The following is a 17002-nucleotide window of genomic DNA, read 5'->3' as shown; positions in this document are numbered from 1 at the left end:
AACAGCCTATTTCCAGAAAGGTAGGACATAGGATGAAGCAGCATATTTAATGCAGGTGAACTGGAAAACAGGGTCAATGGAAAAATTGCTTGCAGAATAAAACCAGGAGAGCAGGGTTCAAACAGAGAGCTGAACAAGATGGAGGACTGGAGTTTATCGATGGAAACAAGATAAAGCAAGGAGAGAACTTGGGTAAATAGGAGGAGACATTGGATCAATGGATACCAGACCAGCTGTGTTGATGTCAAGTCAGGAGAGGGAGAAGGAAACTATTTACAGACGGAGTTAATTTGACCTGGAAAGAAGTCAGAATGTTTATCATATAAAAATTGGGAGGATTCACAGAAGGAAGAGCAACAAACTGGGAGGCTAGTGAGTGAAATAGCTCTTTGGAGGGAATATGTGAATTGGCTATGCCAGTGGCAAAAGATGTTGACTAGGTGGAGTAGATCAGAAGCTTATAGGATTGAAAAGCTAATCTGAGGGCTTCTTTGCTGAAAGGAAAATAGTCTTTGCATGAGCGAAGTGCGAGTTGTTTACTATGAGATTCAGCATCTCTAATCCATTGATTATACCATAGTGCGAATGGCTAACTCTGTGATCGCCAGCTGTGGAATTAGGAATCACAATGTCCAAGGGAAGAATTCATCCACTGGTTCAATTCTGCATGGTCGGAATCTAGAAAGGAATCCTGAACTGGGTGTGAAGTAGAAAAGGCAGCAAAAAAAACATAAGTGGACCTGATACAACTAGGTTGGCAAGGAGTGGATCTCAACTGGCTGTTTGAGCCAGGGATGCTCCAGAGGAAAGGTATCAGATAGAGATTGGACCAGGCCAAATGGGATGGGAGGCCAGTGATGGAGAGTTTGGCACCAGAAAAAATTTATTCAAGTAGCCTACTTCAAGGGTAGAGATGTTCACTGTTTGAGACAATTTGAGCAAATGAGAAGACATTGCTTTCGGATTAAACAATGATTCTGCCAAGATATTGACGTCCTGAGAATAATACAGCTAGAACAACTCAGTACAATGGGACAGAGGAGACTGCCTGAGTAGATACACTGTTAAGGCAGGAAAACAGAATATTGGACATGGTTTCTACACGGTTATCTCCCCGGTAATCACTAGGAAGCTCAGCATGGGAGAAGGGATTGAGGGTAACAAAATAAGTTACTTACCTGTAACTGAGGTTATCCAGTATTGGTATCTTTCATAGATTTGCATGCTTGAATGATTCCCCATCGTTGAGATGGGAGTCCCACAGTAAAATAATCAAGCAGTATTAAACAACTATCATAGGCTATAAGGGCCACAGGCCAAGTTATTGCTAGCCTATCATGTCTTTTTTAAAAAAAGGACCAAATGTTGAAACACAGCCAAACAGCTGTCAGCACCTTCTAGAACACTACCAACAGAGGAAGGTTCCCTCTGATTTTCGAAGCACAAGTGGGAGGTAAGGATCCCATAAAACCAAAGAGGAACCTCTACGGAGAGAAGGGTGGGTTGCATGTGAATCTATGAAAGATACCATTAGTGGATAACCTCAGTTACAGGTAAGTAACTTATTTTCTTATGCAGTATTAGGGTATCTTTCATAGATTCACATGCTTGAATCAGAAGAACAAGCAGTATCCTAAAAATTGTACTGTTGGTAGTGGATGGAAGGAGACATGCAAATCATAAATACATCAAGTAAGTGCATTAACACAGTAACATCTGTATGTATGCAAATACCCTTCCAATCCTAGAAACTTTAAGACATGTATACAGCAAAACATGAATAATAATAATAAGGGAATTTTATAAAAGCGCCTGGTTACGCTCAGATGGCGTGTCCCCGCGCTAAGACAGAGAAAAAAACTCCTGCAAGCAAGCCGCAGAGTCAGCTCAGTTTACCGTGTATAGAGGTGTGTTTTTAGTTTCTTCCTGAAGCCGGATTCAGACGGTTCTAGGCGAAGGTCCAGAGGTAAGGCACTCCAGCTTTTCGCCACCGAGTAGCGAAAAGATCTACCTCCCATGCGAGCCTTTCTTGTCCTGGGGACCTTTAATAGGCCACCATGGGAGGAGCGCAGAGCGCGCATAGGCTCGTACCTGGTAACCAGACTCTGAAGTGGTGCTGGTGCCTTCCCATTCAGGATTCGATGGCAGGTACAAAGGGCCTTAAACTCGACCCTGCTCTTTACTGGGAGCCAGTGAAGAGTCTGAAGGGCTGCTTTAGTGGCCGATCTTTTTGGAAACTTCCGAATGAGGAGAGCTGCCGCATTCTGCAATACCTGGAGGCGATTTATTACCTTACTGGTTTCTCCCAGGTACAGTAAATTGCTGCAGTCCAGGCACGATGTGACGAGGGCATGCACCAGCGTCCTACGAGCAGATGTGGGAAGGAGATCTAAAACCTTCCGCAGACTTTTTAGGCCGCTGAAGCAAACACCCACCACACAGCCTATCTGAGGACCAGCAGCAAAACCTCTTCCACTTTAAGCAGTACGCTTTGTTAGTGCTTTCGGCTCTGGATTTTGCAATTATATGTCGGCACTACTGTGATATTCAAGTCTTCAAATTCCAAGAATTCAGGAACAATGCATGCAAATGAAGAGAATTCGAGTCTGGGTGACATACTTAGCCCTTGTTCCTTGTCAGGAGACGGTTGTAGGTGTATGGGTGTCGATTCAGACAACAGGAGATGTTCTGGAAACTAGTGTTGCATCTTGGTCAGCACCCTGGGAATTAATGTGATGGGGGAAAGGCGTAAGCATGTATACTTGACCATCACATTAAAAGGGCATTCCCCCACGACCCTGGAAGAGGAAACCTGCTGGCATAAGACTGGCATTTGGCAATGTTTCCTCGTGACAAACAGGTCTAAAGCTGGGTTTCACCACATCTGAAACACCTTGTTGAGCTGGCACGGTTCTAATTCCCATTCATGACAACTGGACTGCGTACAGCTTAGCCTATCCACCAGCGTGTTAACACCTTGAATGCTAAGGCAATTCATCCCGGATGCTGCACTTCCTTGAAATCCATTGTTCATGACGAGCTCAGCTCGTCATGAGCACATGAGCAGTGTACTGCATGACGAGCTGAGCTTGTCATGAGCAGGGAAGGGGTTAAGCAGCCCTCGGACAAGGTCAGCTCTGAGCAGGCTTCCATGTTGTGTCTTCCTTTCCCACAGCTCTCGAGTTTCCTTTGAAGCGTGATGGACCTGGTTCCTACTTGCTTCTTGGCGTAGTACATGCTGGTTATATTGTCTCCACGAACTAGAACGGAGGAACCTGCTATTCTTGGCAAGAAAGCTTGAAGAAATAGAAAGATGGCCTTGAGCTCCAAGCTGTTGATAGGTTGCAGCTTTTGCACACTGGACCATTTACCCTGGATTTGTAACTCCTGTAGCTGGCATCCCCAGGCATCCATAGAGGGGTCAGTGGGTAAGATGAAACCTGGCATGTGTAATGTGATCTGTATTGTATCGTCAAAGGATCCAGAGGTCTGCAGCCATTGCTTTTGTAGCTCTTCCTGAAGAGCACTTTAATTCCATATCCAGCGTGATTCCAATTCAAACATGTGTACCCACATCAACACAAAGGTAAAAAATGCCCGCTTTCATCTGAGCTACCTTAGAGGTAGAATATATGCACTCTTTATATGGATCATCCACATGGACTCTTTTCCTGCGACAGGTTTTACATGGGTGGAAAAGGCCCCTCTTGTCAGACCTGGTGTCAAGACTGTAAAAATTCCAGAAAAAAAAATGAGCAGCATTCATGAAAACTCCCTTCCACATGCCTCTGCTGGGAGTCTTCTGGAGGGTGCTGACAGCCGATTGCTGTGTTTCAACTTTAGGTCCTTTTTTTAGAAAAGACATAGATAGGCTATCCATAAAATGGCCTAGGGCCATTATAGCCCATGATATTTGTTAAATACCGCTTGATTATTTTACTGTGGGACTCCCATCTTGACGATGGGAAATTATTTAAGCATGTGAGTCTATGAAAGATACCCCAATACTGGATAATATGTAAGAATTTAAAAAAGCTCTCTCAAAGTAACAGCAAGACCAGAGCATTTCTTTCCGGGGCTGGGGGGTGCAAGGCTTTAAAATCTGGGAAGCAGGCAAATGGCAGGTAAGGCGGCGAGGCCTGCATAGTTGAATCTTCCGTAATAAATAGGATATCAATCTTGGCATTAAGTAGTAGATCTTGAACTTCGACAAAATATTTAACAATGAAGCATGCATTAAGAAGAGCACATTGGACACTGGGGAATTGGGAAGTGGAAGTAGCCGAGAACAAATATGAGTTGATGGAATTAATGGTTGATGAGCCAAGATTAAGATATATAAGAGTGACCCATAAATGTGGGATGGGATCAGAATTCACAGTGGTATGGAGGTTCTTGGCAAAAGAATGATGACAGGAGACTAGTTGCTGACTGGCATGTCTTTGGAAAGCTTTTGGCGCACCCGTTGTGCTGATCTGCTGTCCATCTGTGTGCACATCAACTTTAAATGGCTGGCCGTCCTCGGCGTCAAGGAAAAAGGTGGTTTACAACAGTAGCTAGGCTACACAATGTGTGTTGGCCTAGCATGGAGAACACCACAATTTGCGAAAAAAATGAACACTAACTGGGTCCCAGAAAATCCTGGTTCTGGCACCTTGCTACCTAGGCACCACAACTACTGGTAAAAAAAAGTTCAAAATACATGAAACTAAAACTCATAAAAGGAATAAAAATGGACCACATAATGAGCCAGGCACCTCGGGACTAGGTAGCGCTGCCAAGTGATTTAAAGTGCCCGTTAAGCGCCTGGTGCACTCACTCTGAAATATACTAAGGAAAAGTTACTTACATGTAACACAAGTTCACCAGTGAAAGATGCTTTCTAGATTCATAACCAAAGAATCTTATCCTGGGGTCGTGGAATCATTTTAATGGTCCTAACATGGGGACCAGCGGCAGACAGCCGTTGAAGGCCTCAGTGTGTTCAGAGCTCAGTGGGCATGGCCAAAGGCTGTGCCCTTTGGGCAGAGGGGAGGAGCACTAGGCACAAGGCTTGGACAAAAGCTAAACCCTGTGGCAAGTGCTTATTGGATATGATGGTAAAGGGCTAATGCATATTATGATAAAATCAAATCTCTTCAATTTAAAAACATCATTATTATTGGGACTTTATGGTCTGTATATATAAATTGTTAAATCTCATCAAATCATATAATATTGATGGTATATATAGATTGTGAAATCATATCAAAGAAAAGCTGAGTGAACAGTACTTTGTGGGCAGGATCCAAAATCTGAAAACAATGAAAATCGCCAGTTAGATTGACCTAAACAGACCAATGCCAATATCACACAAGTGATATCGCAATTAGCATAATCAACTAAATCACTGGTCACATTTCATCACCGCTGACATAATCACTACCATTACTGATGCTGCAAATTGTGTTCACTGGCAGTGGAAGTAGTCTTGAATTTGTGGCAGGCAGATGTTGGTAATTATATGGATTTCTGTATTAATTGCAAAGTTGGGTGTTCTGCAGGGAAACAGTGTGTACAATGCAGTCATTACATCACGTTCCTTTACAACACGGTTGTTACAACGGCCACGTTGTTGGAACACAATGCCTTTACAACGCAAGTCATTAGATCGACTTGCTGTAGGGGGAGCTCTGACCTAAGGAATAGTATTATTTACTATTCCAACACCTTTCCTACTGTTGTGCAAGCTGGAGTTGGAATAGTAAATTATACTATCCCTAAGACCAGTGCGCCCCCTACAGCAAGTCGATCTAATGACTTGCGTTGTAAAAGTATTGCGTTCTAACAACACGGTCGTTGTAACGACCGCGTTGTAAAGGAACGCAATGTAATAGCATGCGATGTAACATGCCTTATTCGTTCTGCAATATAAAAAGGTTCGCTCTACTTATGAAATACATTAGGTTTTTATTGCAATGGATTACAGTTTTACATTTGAAGATGTAAATTTAATAATGGAATTGTTTTAGAAACCGTGCAGTTTTAGATACTGTGGCAACTGTGTTAAACTAATATAATTAGCAGGACACTTGACGAATTTGGGTATTTACTGTTTCATGGATATTATGTATGCTTTTTCTTGTTACTTTATAAGTGTCTATTACTATAGGATGTATTTTTGGAACTAAATTATTATGACTACTCCTACTGCCTTGCATTTATAGATTTGCCTTGCACGGATATCTAAACGGTGAAAGTATTACTGCAGGCTTCCGCAAAAAGTAATGTTTAGGAGGATGTGTATTATTACTGGCTGTAATTGCAGGAGCTTTAAATTGATTGATAGGCAGTCTGTAGTGGTGGTTGTTTCTCTCTTTCCATTTAAAGGTCTTTTTTTCCTTATTATCCTGACGTTTTACGACAAATGTGTCACACAATTAACTCAAGCTGCTTAAGTTTACAGATGTCAGATTTCTTGTAGACTATTCATAGGGGAAAAACTAAAGCGGGGCAAAAAATAAATGTTTTCCACTTTAGCATCCATCGAATATTTGATCTTTGCCACAGGAGAAATGGTTAAATGGAATTACACCCAATGTGGCATGAAATCGTAATTTTAGATAGAAGGAGGCCTTGTTGTTGTATGGTATGAATCAATCATTTGCATTAAAAACAGTATTGGGCAGTTCATTTGCCACATTTATTTATTTAGAGTTTTATATAGCGCGAACGTGACCCATGGGTATCAGAGCGCTTCACAGTTACGAGGTACAGTTTAGAGTATAGCAGCATTATTATGTGTAACATTCCGGTACATGTCTTCCTTAGTAGTTTCAACAGTAACAATCTTAGGAATGGTTTAGTGTACAAGGTGTAACAGTATTCCAATACAAAAGATTCCGATGTGTCTTTTCTGTAAGTTCTACATCAAAACAATTCCTGAATAGTACTGTACAGTTAAAGAGCAGGTAATCATAATGCTGATGGTGAACAGTCTTGCCTAATGCAGGAACTTGCTCATTAGGAAAATCTTTGCTTCCCTCTTGAAAGTTGCCGCGTTTGGAACTTTTGAAATGTTTGGAGGGAGTGAGGTCCAGATTCTGGGGGCTGCTCTGGAGAAAGCTCTGTCATACGTTTTCTTCTTCCAAAAGATGGGTGGTTTCAGCAACAGCTCTCTGGCACTCCTGGCTGGTCTGCTTCCCCCTGATAGCTCAATTTTCTGGGCTAGGTACCTTGGTGTTTTGTAGTGGAGAGCTTTGTGGGTAATACATGCCAGCTTAAGTTGAATTCTGGCTTCATATGGTAACCAGGGTAATGCTTTCAGGTGTGAGGAGATATGGTCCTATTTTCTAGACCCAGTAAAAAGTCTTGCGGCCGCATTGAGACATGCTTTTAGTAGGGTTGTGGAAATTTTTGATAGACCTGCTAGAGTTGTACATCCATATTCAATCCTTGAAATAACTAAGGACTGGACTGCCAATTTGAGGACCAACGTAGTAATGAGTGGTATCACCTTTCTGATATAGTCCAGGTGGAACCGGGCATTTTTTGCTATTGATTTGATGTGGGCTTTCATGTCAAGGTTCTTATCAAACGTGATTCCCAGTGATTTAGTTGAGTCAACTAGAGTAGGGATGCAGTTTAGCGCTGTGATGAGTTTGGTCCATTCCATCACATCTGTGGGGTTCTAGGAATTCCGTTTTTTGTGCATTTAGTTGTGGGGTTCTTTGGTGTCGATATTAATAGGAATTCCGTTTTTTGTGCATTTAGTTTTAAATGATTGCTAGTCAAATGATTTGCGGTCTGTGCCAATCAAACCTAGATGGAGAAATATGTGTTTTTTACTAAAAGGAATGGGCTATTTTTCTTGTAGGCGTCGATAATGGAGTTTGTTCTGAAGTTTTTAATTAATGGCTAAGTAGTTGTACACTTAATGATATTGTACGACTTGAGTGGGACAAAAATGATGGTCTTTGTAACTAATTTGGATTTTGTTTCTCTGTTGAGTAGTGCCAGGGTACCGTACTACTCTATGTTGTTTTCGGAATATGTACAAGCCTGTTGTTATGTTGAAATGATGATAAAGTGTGAAACTAGAGCTATGGCATATTTGTATATAATCGCTAATAACTAATAAATGACGAGTGTCAGTCGTTTTATGCAAATGGGCCAGAACTATAACTCACTTTTTAACAATGTTGACGCGTGCACACACACACACACTATATACATGTATATTCATTGAAAAAAGCAGCGGTTAACAGGATCTTACATTTAGGTGAAAATCTCAGTAAAAACATACCATTTTAAAAGAAAGAAGAAAAAAAATCCCCAGTTATAATTATCTCAACTAACTATTACTCGTGCCCGCCATGCTCAATGTTATCATCAATGATGTAATTTCAGATGTTGCAATGATGTTATCAATCATGTCATAGAGCATTTAATGAGTGATGTATAATGTGAGGCAATTAACAATGCAGATTTGAAGTTCGAGAAGGGGATCATTGGTCTGGATTCCTGAAGAAAGGACGAAAATGGTATAAGGCAGCTTGCCTGGATATGGGTTTCTGTAAAGATATATTTAAAACTCCACTTTTTCATTTTACTTCGCAATTACCTTTTAGTCAGCTTGTTGCAGAGGTGCACAACTTTTTTAAATGTATCATGGAGCTGGGATCCTCAAGTTATGCAGCATGCTCTTCTATCTGTGGGAGGGGCACCAATGGTAGAAGAAGGGATCTGGGTTGTTTCCCAGGAAAGTGGAGTACCAGACATACAAAACAATAACTACTTTCTCTTTAGCTTTAGCCAGATATGGATCCTCAGCAGCTTGGACACACCCGCATCCCCCCCTGGCAAGCTAAGGAGAATGTGTGCATTTACCTCGGGAGTAGCTGCTCACTTTCTGCATCTCCTCCTTCAGTTGCTCTACTCTTCGCTTTAGCTCTGCTGTCCCCATGGCATTACAACGATTCAAGTCTCCTTGCACCGTTGAAAAAAACTTGGCCTGCAACAAGGAAAAAATAGGTACTTAATTCAGAGTAGCAAGGCACCGATTTTCACAGTAAAAGGTAGAAAAGACTCCGACAGCAAAACAACTGTTGGCATATTTACTTGTGACCGATAGGACTGTGCATTTAAAAGTGTGAAATGGCATAGGAGCCCCAACAAATAACACCATTGTTTAATTGCTTTACTGTATATCGCCACATGTGCATCTAGTGCTGCTCGCTTCCTCCGTTGTGCTCTCTAGAAAGTCTCTGGCGCTACAAACATTGCACATGCAATACTGATGCCTGGATCCACAGTGCTCTGTACTGTTGGTTCATAGGTTCTCTAGTAACGCCTGGTTGCACTGGCTGGTGCTACTTTACTTTTGAGCATTCAGTGCTGTCATCTGCCTCTTCAGTGCTCCCTAGTGTTAGCCAGTGGCTCTGCAATCCTGAATTTCCATTGACATTTCAAGGTTAGGTACTGCTCAAACTATGGGAAACCAAGCTGTACAGATATCCAGTGGTGATGCCTGGTTCGATAGAGCTCTCCAATAATGGGGTGCTGTACTGCACCTCAATGCATTATAAAAAAAGTTTTACTAATAATCATTTGTTAATTTATTATTGCAAAAGGGGTCTTTTTCAATCATGAGAATTAATTCATTTGACATTACTTCATTAGTTTATTAGTTCTCTAATCCAATATTTAAACATAATTGGTCTTCTTAACCAAAATCAATAGACCGACATCTGAATGGAATTTCCTTTTTTGAATAGTTGATACAAAGTCAAACAAATTAAGCCTTGAGTAAGCAGGATGACCTATGAAACACGTGGACTGTCGAAGACTCAGGAGGTGATTAGAGGGCCACCTTTTCTGTGTGCTTACCAGAATTATTGGGATTGCTCAACACTATGACGTGTGTCCCCAGGCGCTGGCTTGATAGTTTGACGTCCAGTCCTTCAGCAAATCTCGAGTTCCATGCTCTCACCCCTGCACTCAGTTCTGCTGCTCCTGATTAGGAGGGACTAGACACGCTCAACACCAAAGATTACTAAGTCAATTTTCTGACTGAGGGGCCACCCTGATGCATTGTCCGCCAGCCTCAGAGATCCTACTACAGTTGTACCAGCAACATCATGGTGCACAAAGCACTTTCTCCCTCCTCCAACACACATTCGAGGACTCTCCACGTTCTCGGGAAGCTGCGCCAAAAAACAGCAAAGAAAAAGAGCCACTATTAGGTGACCAAAAGAGGAGCTGCCATTATAGATTCCTGTTGACTCCAGCTCTAAACCATAATTTCAATGTGGGAAGGTTCATTTTGGATTGTGGGCTTTAATAGATTAAATGTTTCAGTATCTGACAGATCTTGGCAGGGGCGCAGATGGCTCTGCTAAAAAAGCATTGCACATTCTTGTACTCAGGTCACTTAGTAACTAGTACAAAGAGTAGGTCTCAAAATATACTAGAGACTGTAGCTTTAGTTACTTTGCTTTGAGCGGAAATCATAAAATTTCATGCCTAAAATTTTAAACTTCATTCACATTTTTTTTTAAGTCTAGAATTTGTGGATTCAAAAACAAGTAGTTGAGAGACACTAATACAGAATCTTTGTAGATTTAGGTTTTTAACTGAAAGGGCAAAACAAGTAATAATCCAAGCAAATATATGGTAGTCAAGTCATCGACTTCCTCACTCATGAATGAATTTTTTTATTGATCAATTAATTCAAACTTTTACAGTTAAAATCATGATAGCCCCGAAGAATTGGGTACAAATGCAATTTGTGCGAAAAGCAACACCACCAAGAAGTTTTATCGAAAGAAACTGTTGAATAAAATGTTTAGAATTAAAATCTGGGCACTTACTCCTGAAAACTAAGTAGATCCTTGTCATTTAACAAACTTTAAAAGGATTTCTATTAATTTTAAAATGCTACGGATGCAAAGAGGTGGCAACACAAAATTTTGTTAAGACAACTTATAAACATACATAAAATGATGAAGCGATAATTATAACAATATTGTTAATTCCCAGTTACATTTGATCCACCAATAACTTCCTCCCTTTTTTTAGGACTTTCTAATGATGCACCAATAAGGAAGAAACGCATCTGGATTGTGACAGAATTTGTTACTCTTTTATTGTGATATACTTTATTGTAACATATCACCTCTTTGCTTCTTATGTGGTGCTGTTCTGTTTTTGCTTTGTGTATCATCCACAACAGTAGTTTATTAAAAACATTGTCAATTGTAAAATACTGCTAATGAAAGTCTTTGAAGTTTTACATATTTTCTACATGATGCTAAAAGTCCCCTGGTTGCAAATGCAAGTTGCTTTACAAGCTATTTCCCTTGGTCAGGCCTGACTGGGGGTTGTAACGTTGGTAGTTTCTTCTCAGCAGACATCACAATTTTTCATAAATCTTCCACCAAGTACGGCATCTCTCTTCGGGGGAAGGCTATTACTGCCTGCCCTACAAGTGCGGATACCTTTTCTTATGAAGGGAATTCTTAGTAACCGTCTTCATTCCTCTACCAATGCTGGGAATATGCATAAAATATGAATTAAATCGTCCCGCATTGTGTTGTACAGCGACACAGTCTCTAAAGAAGTTCTTTTCCAGTGGGGGAATTATGTAGGATGGTGAAGTTACCCAGGCTGTAGCCCATTAGTTTCAATTTTACTGTATATCCATGGGATTCCCCCAGATAACCATGCAGTTTCAAGATCTTGTATGTGCCAATTGTCATCCATGCACGAGATCTTTGTGAAAACAGTGGTTCATCTACCAGGATGGAGGTGTTTTTAATCACAGAGTTCATCACTTTCTTAAAAGCTCCCTGGCTGAGAGATGGCAACCATAGCTGTTCAAGTTGTAGCCTTTCTATTGCTAAGTTTGAATTTTCTTTTGCTTGGCTCTTTTCTGCACCAGATACGGATTGCCACAGAGTGTTGCTTAGAGTGCCTTTTTGCGCTCTTTTCATTTTATAGCGCGTATTCCCACGTTGGCCAAAACCTGTCTACACAGACCAAATTCTAGCCTTAATTGCACTGGCGATATATGGCGTGGCAACCAGAACACCCGCTGGTACATGTAAATGCTCAAGTTTTCAAGGGTTCCGGCTGCCCGCCCTCTATGGGCTTCAGCTCCATATACTATGGTGGGAGCAAATTTTGCTGCAATAACTTATATCAAAGGTTTAAGGGCTGGGCCGTTTAGGACATTCCTTAGTATACTAAATGCAGCTACCAAGCTGTAGCTCTTTTTTATTATCGACCATTTGTGCACAAAATGTTTGCCTCTTGCATCAAATATTACACCCATGTAACCCATGTATCATTGAGAAAGCCGTCAATAGCCAGCTCGCCGCCTTCCTTGAATCCAACAACTCCCTCGATCCCTCACAATCAGGCTTTCGAGCCAAACACAGCACCGAAACCGCCCTCATCGCAGCAACAGACGACATCCGAACACTACTGGACAACGGAGAAACAGTGGCCCTCATTCTACTCGACCTCTCCGCCGCCTTCGACACTGTCTGTCATAGCACCCTCATACAACGCCTCAGCAACATCGGCATAAAAGAAAAAGCCTTGGACTGGATCATCTCATTCCTAGCTGGGAGAACTCAGAGTCCGACTTCCCCCATTCAAATCAGAGGCCACCGAAGTCATCTGCGGTGTACCACAAGGATCATCACTCAGCCCCACCCTCTTCAACGTTTACATGAGTCCACTCGCTTCCATCGCACGTCAACACAACCTTATCATCATCTCCTATGCTGACGACACCCAACTGATCCTTTCTTTCACCCAAGACCCCAACACCGCCAAAAGAAATCTTCACGAAGGCATGAAAGAAGTAGCCATATGGATGAAAAACAGCCGCCTACAACTTAACTCAGACAAAACGGAAGTGCTCATCCTAGGTTCAGCCCCCTCTGCCTGGGACGACTCATGGTGGCCTTCGGATCTGGGCTCAGCACCCATTCCCACAGACCACGCACGAAACCTTGGCTTCATCCTAGACTCCTCACTCTCGATGACCAGGCAAGTCAACGCCGTCTCATCCTCCTGCTTCAACGTACTTCGTATGCTCAAAAAAATCTTCCATTGGATCCCCGCCGAAACAAGAAAGACGGTCACCCACGCACTGGTCACCAGCCGACTAGACTATGGAAACACCCTCTACGCCCGAATCACAGCCAAATTACAGAAAAAACTCCAACGCATCCAAAACGCATCAGCGAGACTCATTTTGGACATCCCTCGCCAAGATCACATTACCGGCCACCTAAAAGACCTCCACTGGCTTCCCGTCAACAAGAGAATAACATTCCTTCTCCTCACCCACGCACACAAGGACCTCTACAAACTAGGACCCGAATGCCTCAACACTCGACTATCCTTCTACACACCCACCCGCCAACTAAGATCCTCCAATCAAGGCCTCGCCGCAGTTCCACGTATCCAAAGATCCACGATGGGAGGTAGATCCTTCTCCTACTTGGCGGCCAAGACCTGGAACTCACTCCCCACTCACCTCCGCCTTACACAGAACCACATCTCCTTCAGAAAAGAACTTAAAACCTGGCTATTCGACAAATAATATTTCTCCCCCCCCCCCCCCCCCCCCCCCCCCCTCCCCCCCCCCCCCCCCCTCCCCAGCGCCTTGAGACCCTCTGGGTGAGTAGTGCGCTATATAAATTCTTGAACTTGAACTTGAACTATTGAATCTGAATGTGGGCACCGTAGACCTCCTTGTGCTGGTGGACACGGTTTTAGTTTTAATAAGGTTGACTTCCAAGGAGTGTTTCTGAATACTCCACTAAGGAGTTTATTAATGTGAGAAGTTAGCCTGGCATATGATGTCCACTAGTTCTAGTGAATGCAGTACTGCCTTACCAGTGTAAGGATGAAACCTTGAGCACGTCTATTGTCAAAATTAATTGGTAGGCAGACGTAATTGAAATCAGTAGTCAAAGTTTATTCACTCTGTACTGAAGGTCAAATTTCTTCATGTAATCAAAATTAAATCTGTGCAATTCAAGGTGTAGATACTTGAAAGCATTAAATCATCACAAGTATAATTCTTCGAACAATAGCATGTGGTAATTACAGTCACCCCGATGCATTTCGAGCCGGTGAGGGGGTATAGGTCATGCCAGAAGGTACGTAGGAAATGTCAGCGTACACGGCGTATGGAAACCAGCCGCCGGTAGGAAAAGGAAAATCCAGTGCACCAGTCTAATCGACCCTTATTGATGGTGGTTGTAAAGTGAACCTTATAGAAAGCTATCCTAGTGGTAGCATGGATTAGCAGGCTAAGACTTCAGAGAGCATGTGAAGCAAGTTGTTTTACCAATTATAATCCCCTCAGTACCAAATGAAAGGACACCATACAAGGTATATATCAAATATATATGTATTTATTCTAAACACAACCCCTCTGCACTCTTTATGAGGTCAGAGGTAAAAATACGATACAGGTTACTTAATTAGCATACGATAAATTGCACAGTATACGTTTTTCCCTAGGAGCCTCATAAACCATATACTAAAATAGTGGTATAAGAACCACGTCTGGAAATAGAAATCAGGCCTAGGGAATCGCTGGGGCTACACTAAACAACCATAGGTTGGGAAGTAGGAGGCCCACGGGAGACGCGTACAGTGTCTAAACACAGCCGCGAGTTACCATTGACTTTCTTTGGGAAACAAAGAAGTTACAAAGTTACTGTTTTAGGGCACTTCCGGATGGAATACGACAAAACCCCTTTAGACTAGGACACTTGGCGAGTCAAGACCCACGGGAGCACCGGAGTACTCGTGTTACCTCACCAGGGAAGCCGGGTGCATAGGTGCCTTTCAGTGTCGGGTTTCGTCGTTTTCTATGGAGATCTGCAAAGAAGTGCTGCAGGTGACCAGAGGAAAAGTGTCCGGGTGGATCCAAGGGTGGATCGAAGATCTGAAGAACCTGAAAGCAGAGGGGACAGAGTCTGGGTCACTAGCCAGTGACCAGGAAGGAACCAGGCGATGTCGCGTTGATCTCAGGTGAAGAGGTGAAGCTTGTCTCTGCAGCCACGAGGTCCAGGAGGTGTCGAGGACAACCAGGAGCTGGATTCGAGCTGTCCCACAAAGGATCTAGTTGACTGCGGTGTCGGTATCCGGATTGGACCCAACAAGCCTTGGCAAACGCAATCCACGCAGGAGATGAAGATTGGCTTTGGTGCAGACCAGCAAGGTCTGTGGCGCCTCTCCTTTGCAGGGAAGCTGGAGCAAGCCTGGAGCAACCAGGAAAGCAAGTTAGATTCAAGATAGAGTCATCCGGGGGCTCACTATTCAACAGACTAGGAACCGGGAAGACGCGTTGAGCTGAAATGCAAGAGCGGGCCCCACGGGACACTCGTAAAGTGTGGAGGGCTGAAGCTTCGGTGCAAATGGTGCTCGGGTCTGGGGCTTCTTGTACCCCAATGCACAACTGCGAGTTACCTTGGGAGTCGATGCAGTTAGCAAAATGCAGGATGGCCAGGAGTTCCGGTCCGACATCTCTCGTGTCCGCCACGTGTCTCAGCTTTGCTGTGGGTGTGGTTCGGGGTCAGAGATGTCTGGAAGTCTGTGTCCTGTGTCGCAGATTCTTCAAGATCCAGCGGGAGCCTTGAAAATGCAGACTGGCAAAGTTGCTGTTGGTGCCTATTTGCACAGGGTGGTCACTCCTTGACCACATGGGAGATGTCTTCCGTCTTCGAGTCAAAATGGAATGTTGAAGGTCCAGGATATGTCTTGCAAAGATTCGTCAAGGGTAATCTAAAGTCTTAGGGACCCAGCTCATAAACTTATACTAAGGTTAGGGGTTGGACTACCTGGTAGGTCCCTCCTATGGGTGGAACTGGGAAGGGGGTGGTTACACCCCTTTCCCTTTGTACAGTTTCGCGCCAGTGCGGGGCTGGAGTGCCCCAGCAACTGGTTTGAACCGGGCTATGCATGGAGCACCTTATGTGCCCCAGGCAGTGTCTGGAAAAGCACCTGCTGATGCAGCCCTTCCTGCCCCAATACACAAAACCCTGTCTGGGGAGGTGCTGGCACCTCCCTGGACAGGAAACCTATTTTCCAGGCCTCCCCTGCCGGAGTTTCGTCCAGCAGCAGGAGGTCAGACTCGTGTCTGTGGCACCTCCCTGGACAGGAAACCTATTGTCCAAGCCTCCCCTGCCGGAGTTTCGTCCAGCAGCATGAGGTCAGACTCGTGTCTGTGGCAGCAGCATCCATTTTGTGATGCTGATGCTCTGTTTAACTTTAACCGGGTCAACCAGTAACTACATGTCTTCTCCCTCTAGAAGGGTGGAATGCTACCCCCGCCGCCAGGACTGGCGGGGGGGGGGGGGTAGTATTCCAAAGTGTTTGACACCTTACACGACATGTTTTGATAAAGCCAAACCAAAGTTAGCATTAACAGTGAGGATTATAATGCACTTAAGAGTATTTGGTATGGCTGTATCATAGAACAGCTATAAGGAGGTGGTTCCGAAAGCTGCCAGAGGGGCTCAGATCATGCTAGGGCACCCTCTTACATAACACCAAGCACTCTGCCTCCAGGATTGTTAAGGCCTGCCATAGGAGTGACTTATAGGTTACTATGTGTCTATATATAAGGTAGATATAGATATACTATATCTAAGTAAGGGGTGATTACAATACCTTACCCAGGCTGTGTGAACAGACCTGTGGTGTCAGTTTGGAGGGTCAGCCAGGGGTGGCATAATACATGCTGCAGCCCCTGGTAGGCCTTGGATGCACCTATGCCCTGGGTACCTATGTTACACTATACAGGGACTCACAAAGGTGACCCAATCTGGTATGTACCTAAAGTACATGGAGTTTTTACAGAAAAAGCAGATAGGCTGGGGCCCTGAATAGCAGGGTCCCAGTTCAACTAAGTCGAAAGCCAGCAAAATACTAGGCAAACAGTGGGGATAACCATATAGTCAGATATCCACCTTCCTACAATTAACTTCTG

The 17002-nt window shown here is 43.5% G+C and overlaps 1 protein-coding gene across 2 annotated transcripts in view; it reads right to left on the bottom strand.

The window, feature by feature from the left end:
- Positions 1–17002, bottom strand: part of LOC147679106 (uncharacterized) — a 366743-nt gene that overhangs the window by 259962 nt on the left and 89779 nt on the right. For both annotated transcript variants that reach the window (XM_086942868.1, XM_086942869.1), the window contains exon 3: positions 8869–8992. In XM_086942868.1, the coding sequence (XP_086798994.1) occupies positions 8869–8992 (124 nt within the window). The remainder of the gene's footprint in view (positions 1–8868; positions 8993–17002) is intronic.

Source organism: Lissotriton vulgaris, chromosome 11 (assembly GCF_964263255.1).
Source record: "Lissotriton vulgaris chromosome 11, aLisVul1.2, whole genome shotgun sequence".
Taxonomy (NCBI): Eukaryota; Metazoa; Chordata; class Amphibia; order Caudata; family Salamandridae; genus Lissotriton; species Lissotriton vulgaris.
The sequence above is the reverse complement of the archived record's forward strand: the minus strand, read 5'-3'. Positions and strand labels throughout refer to the sequence as shown.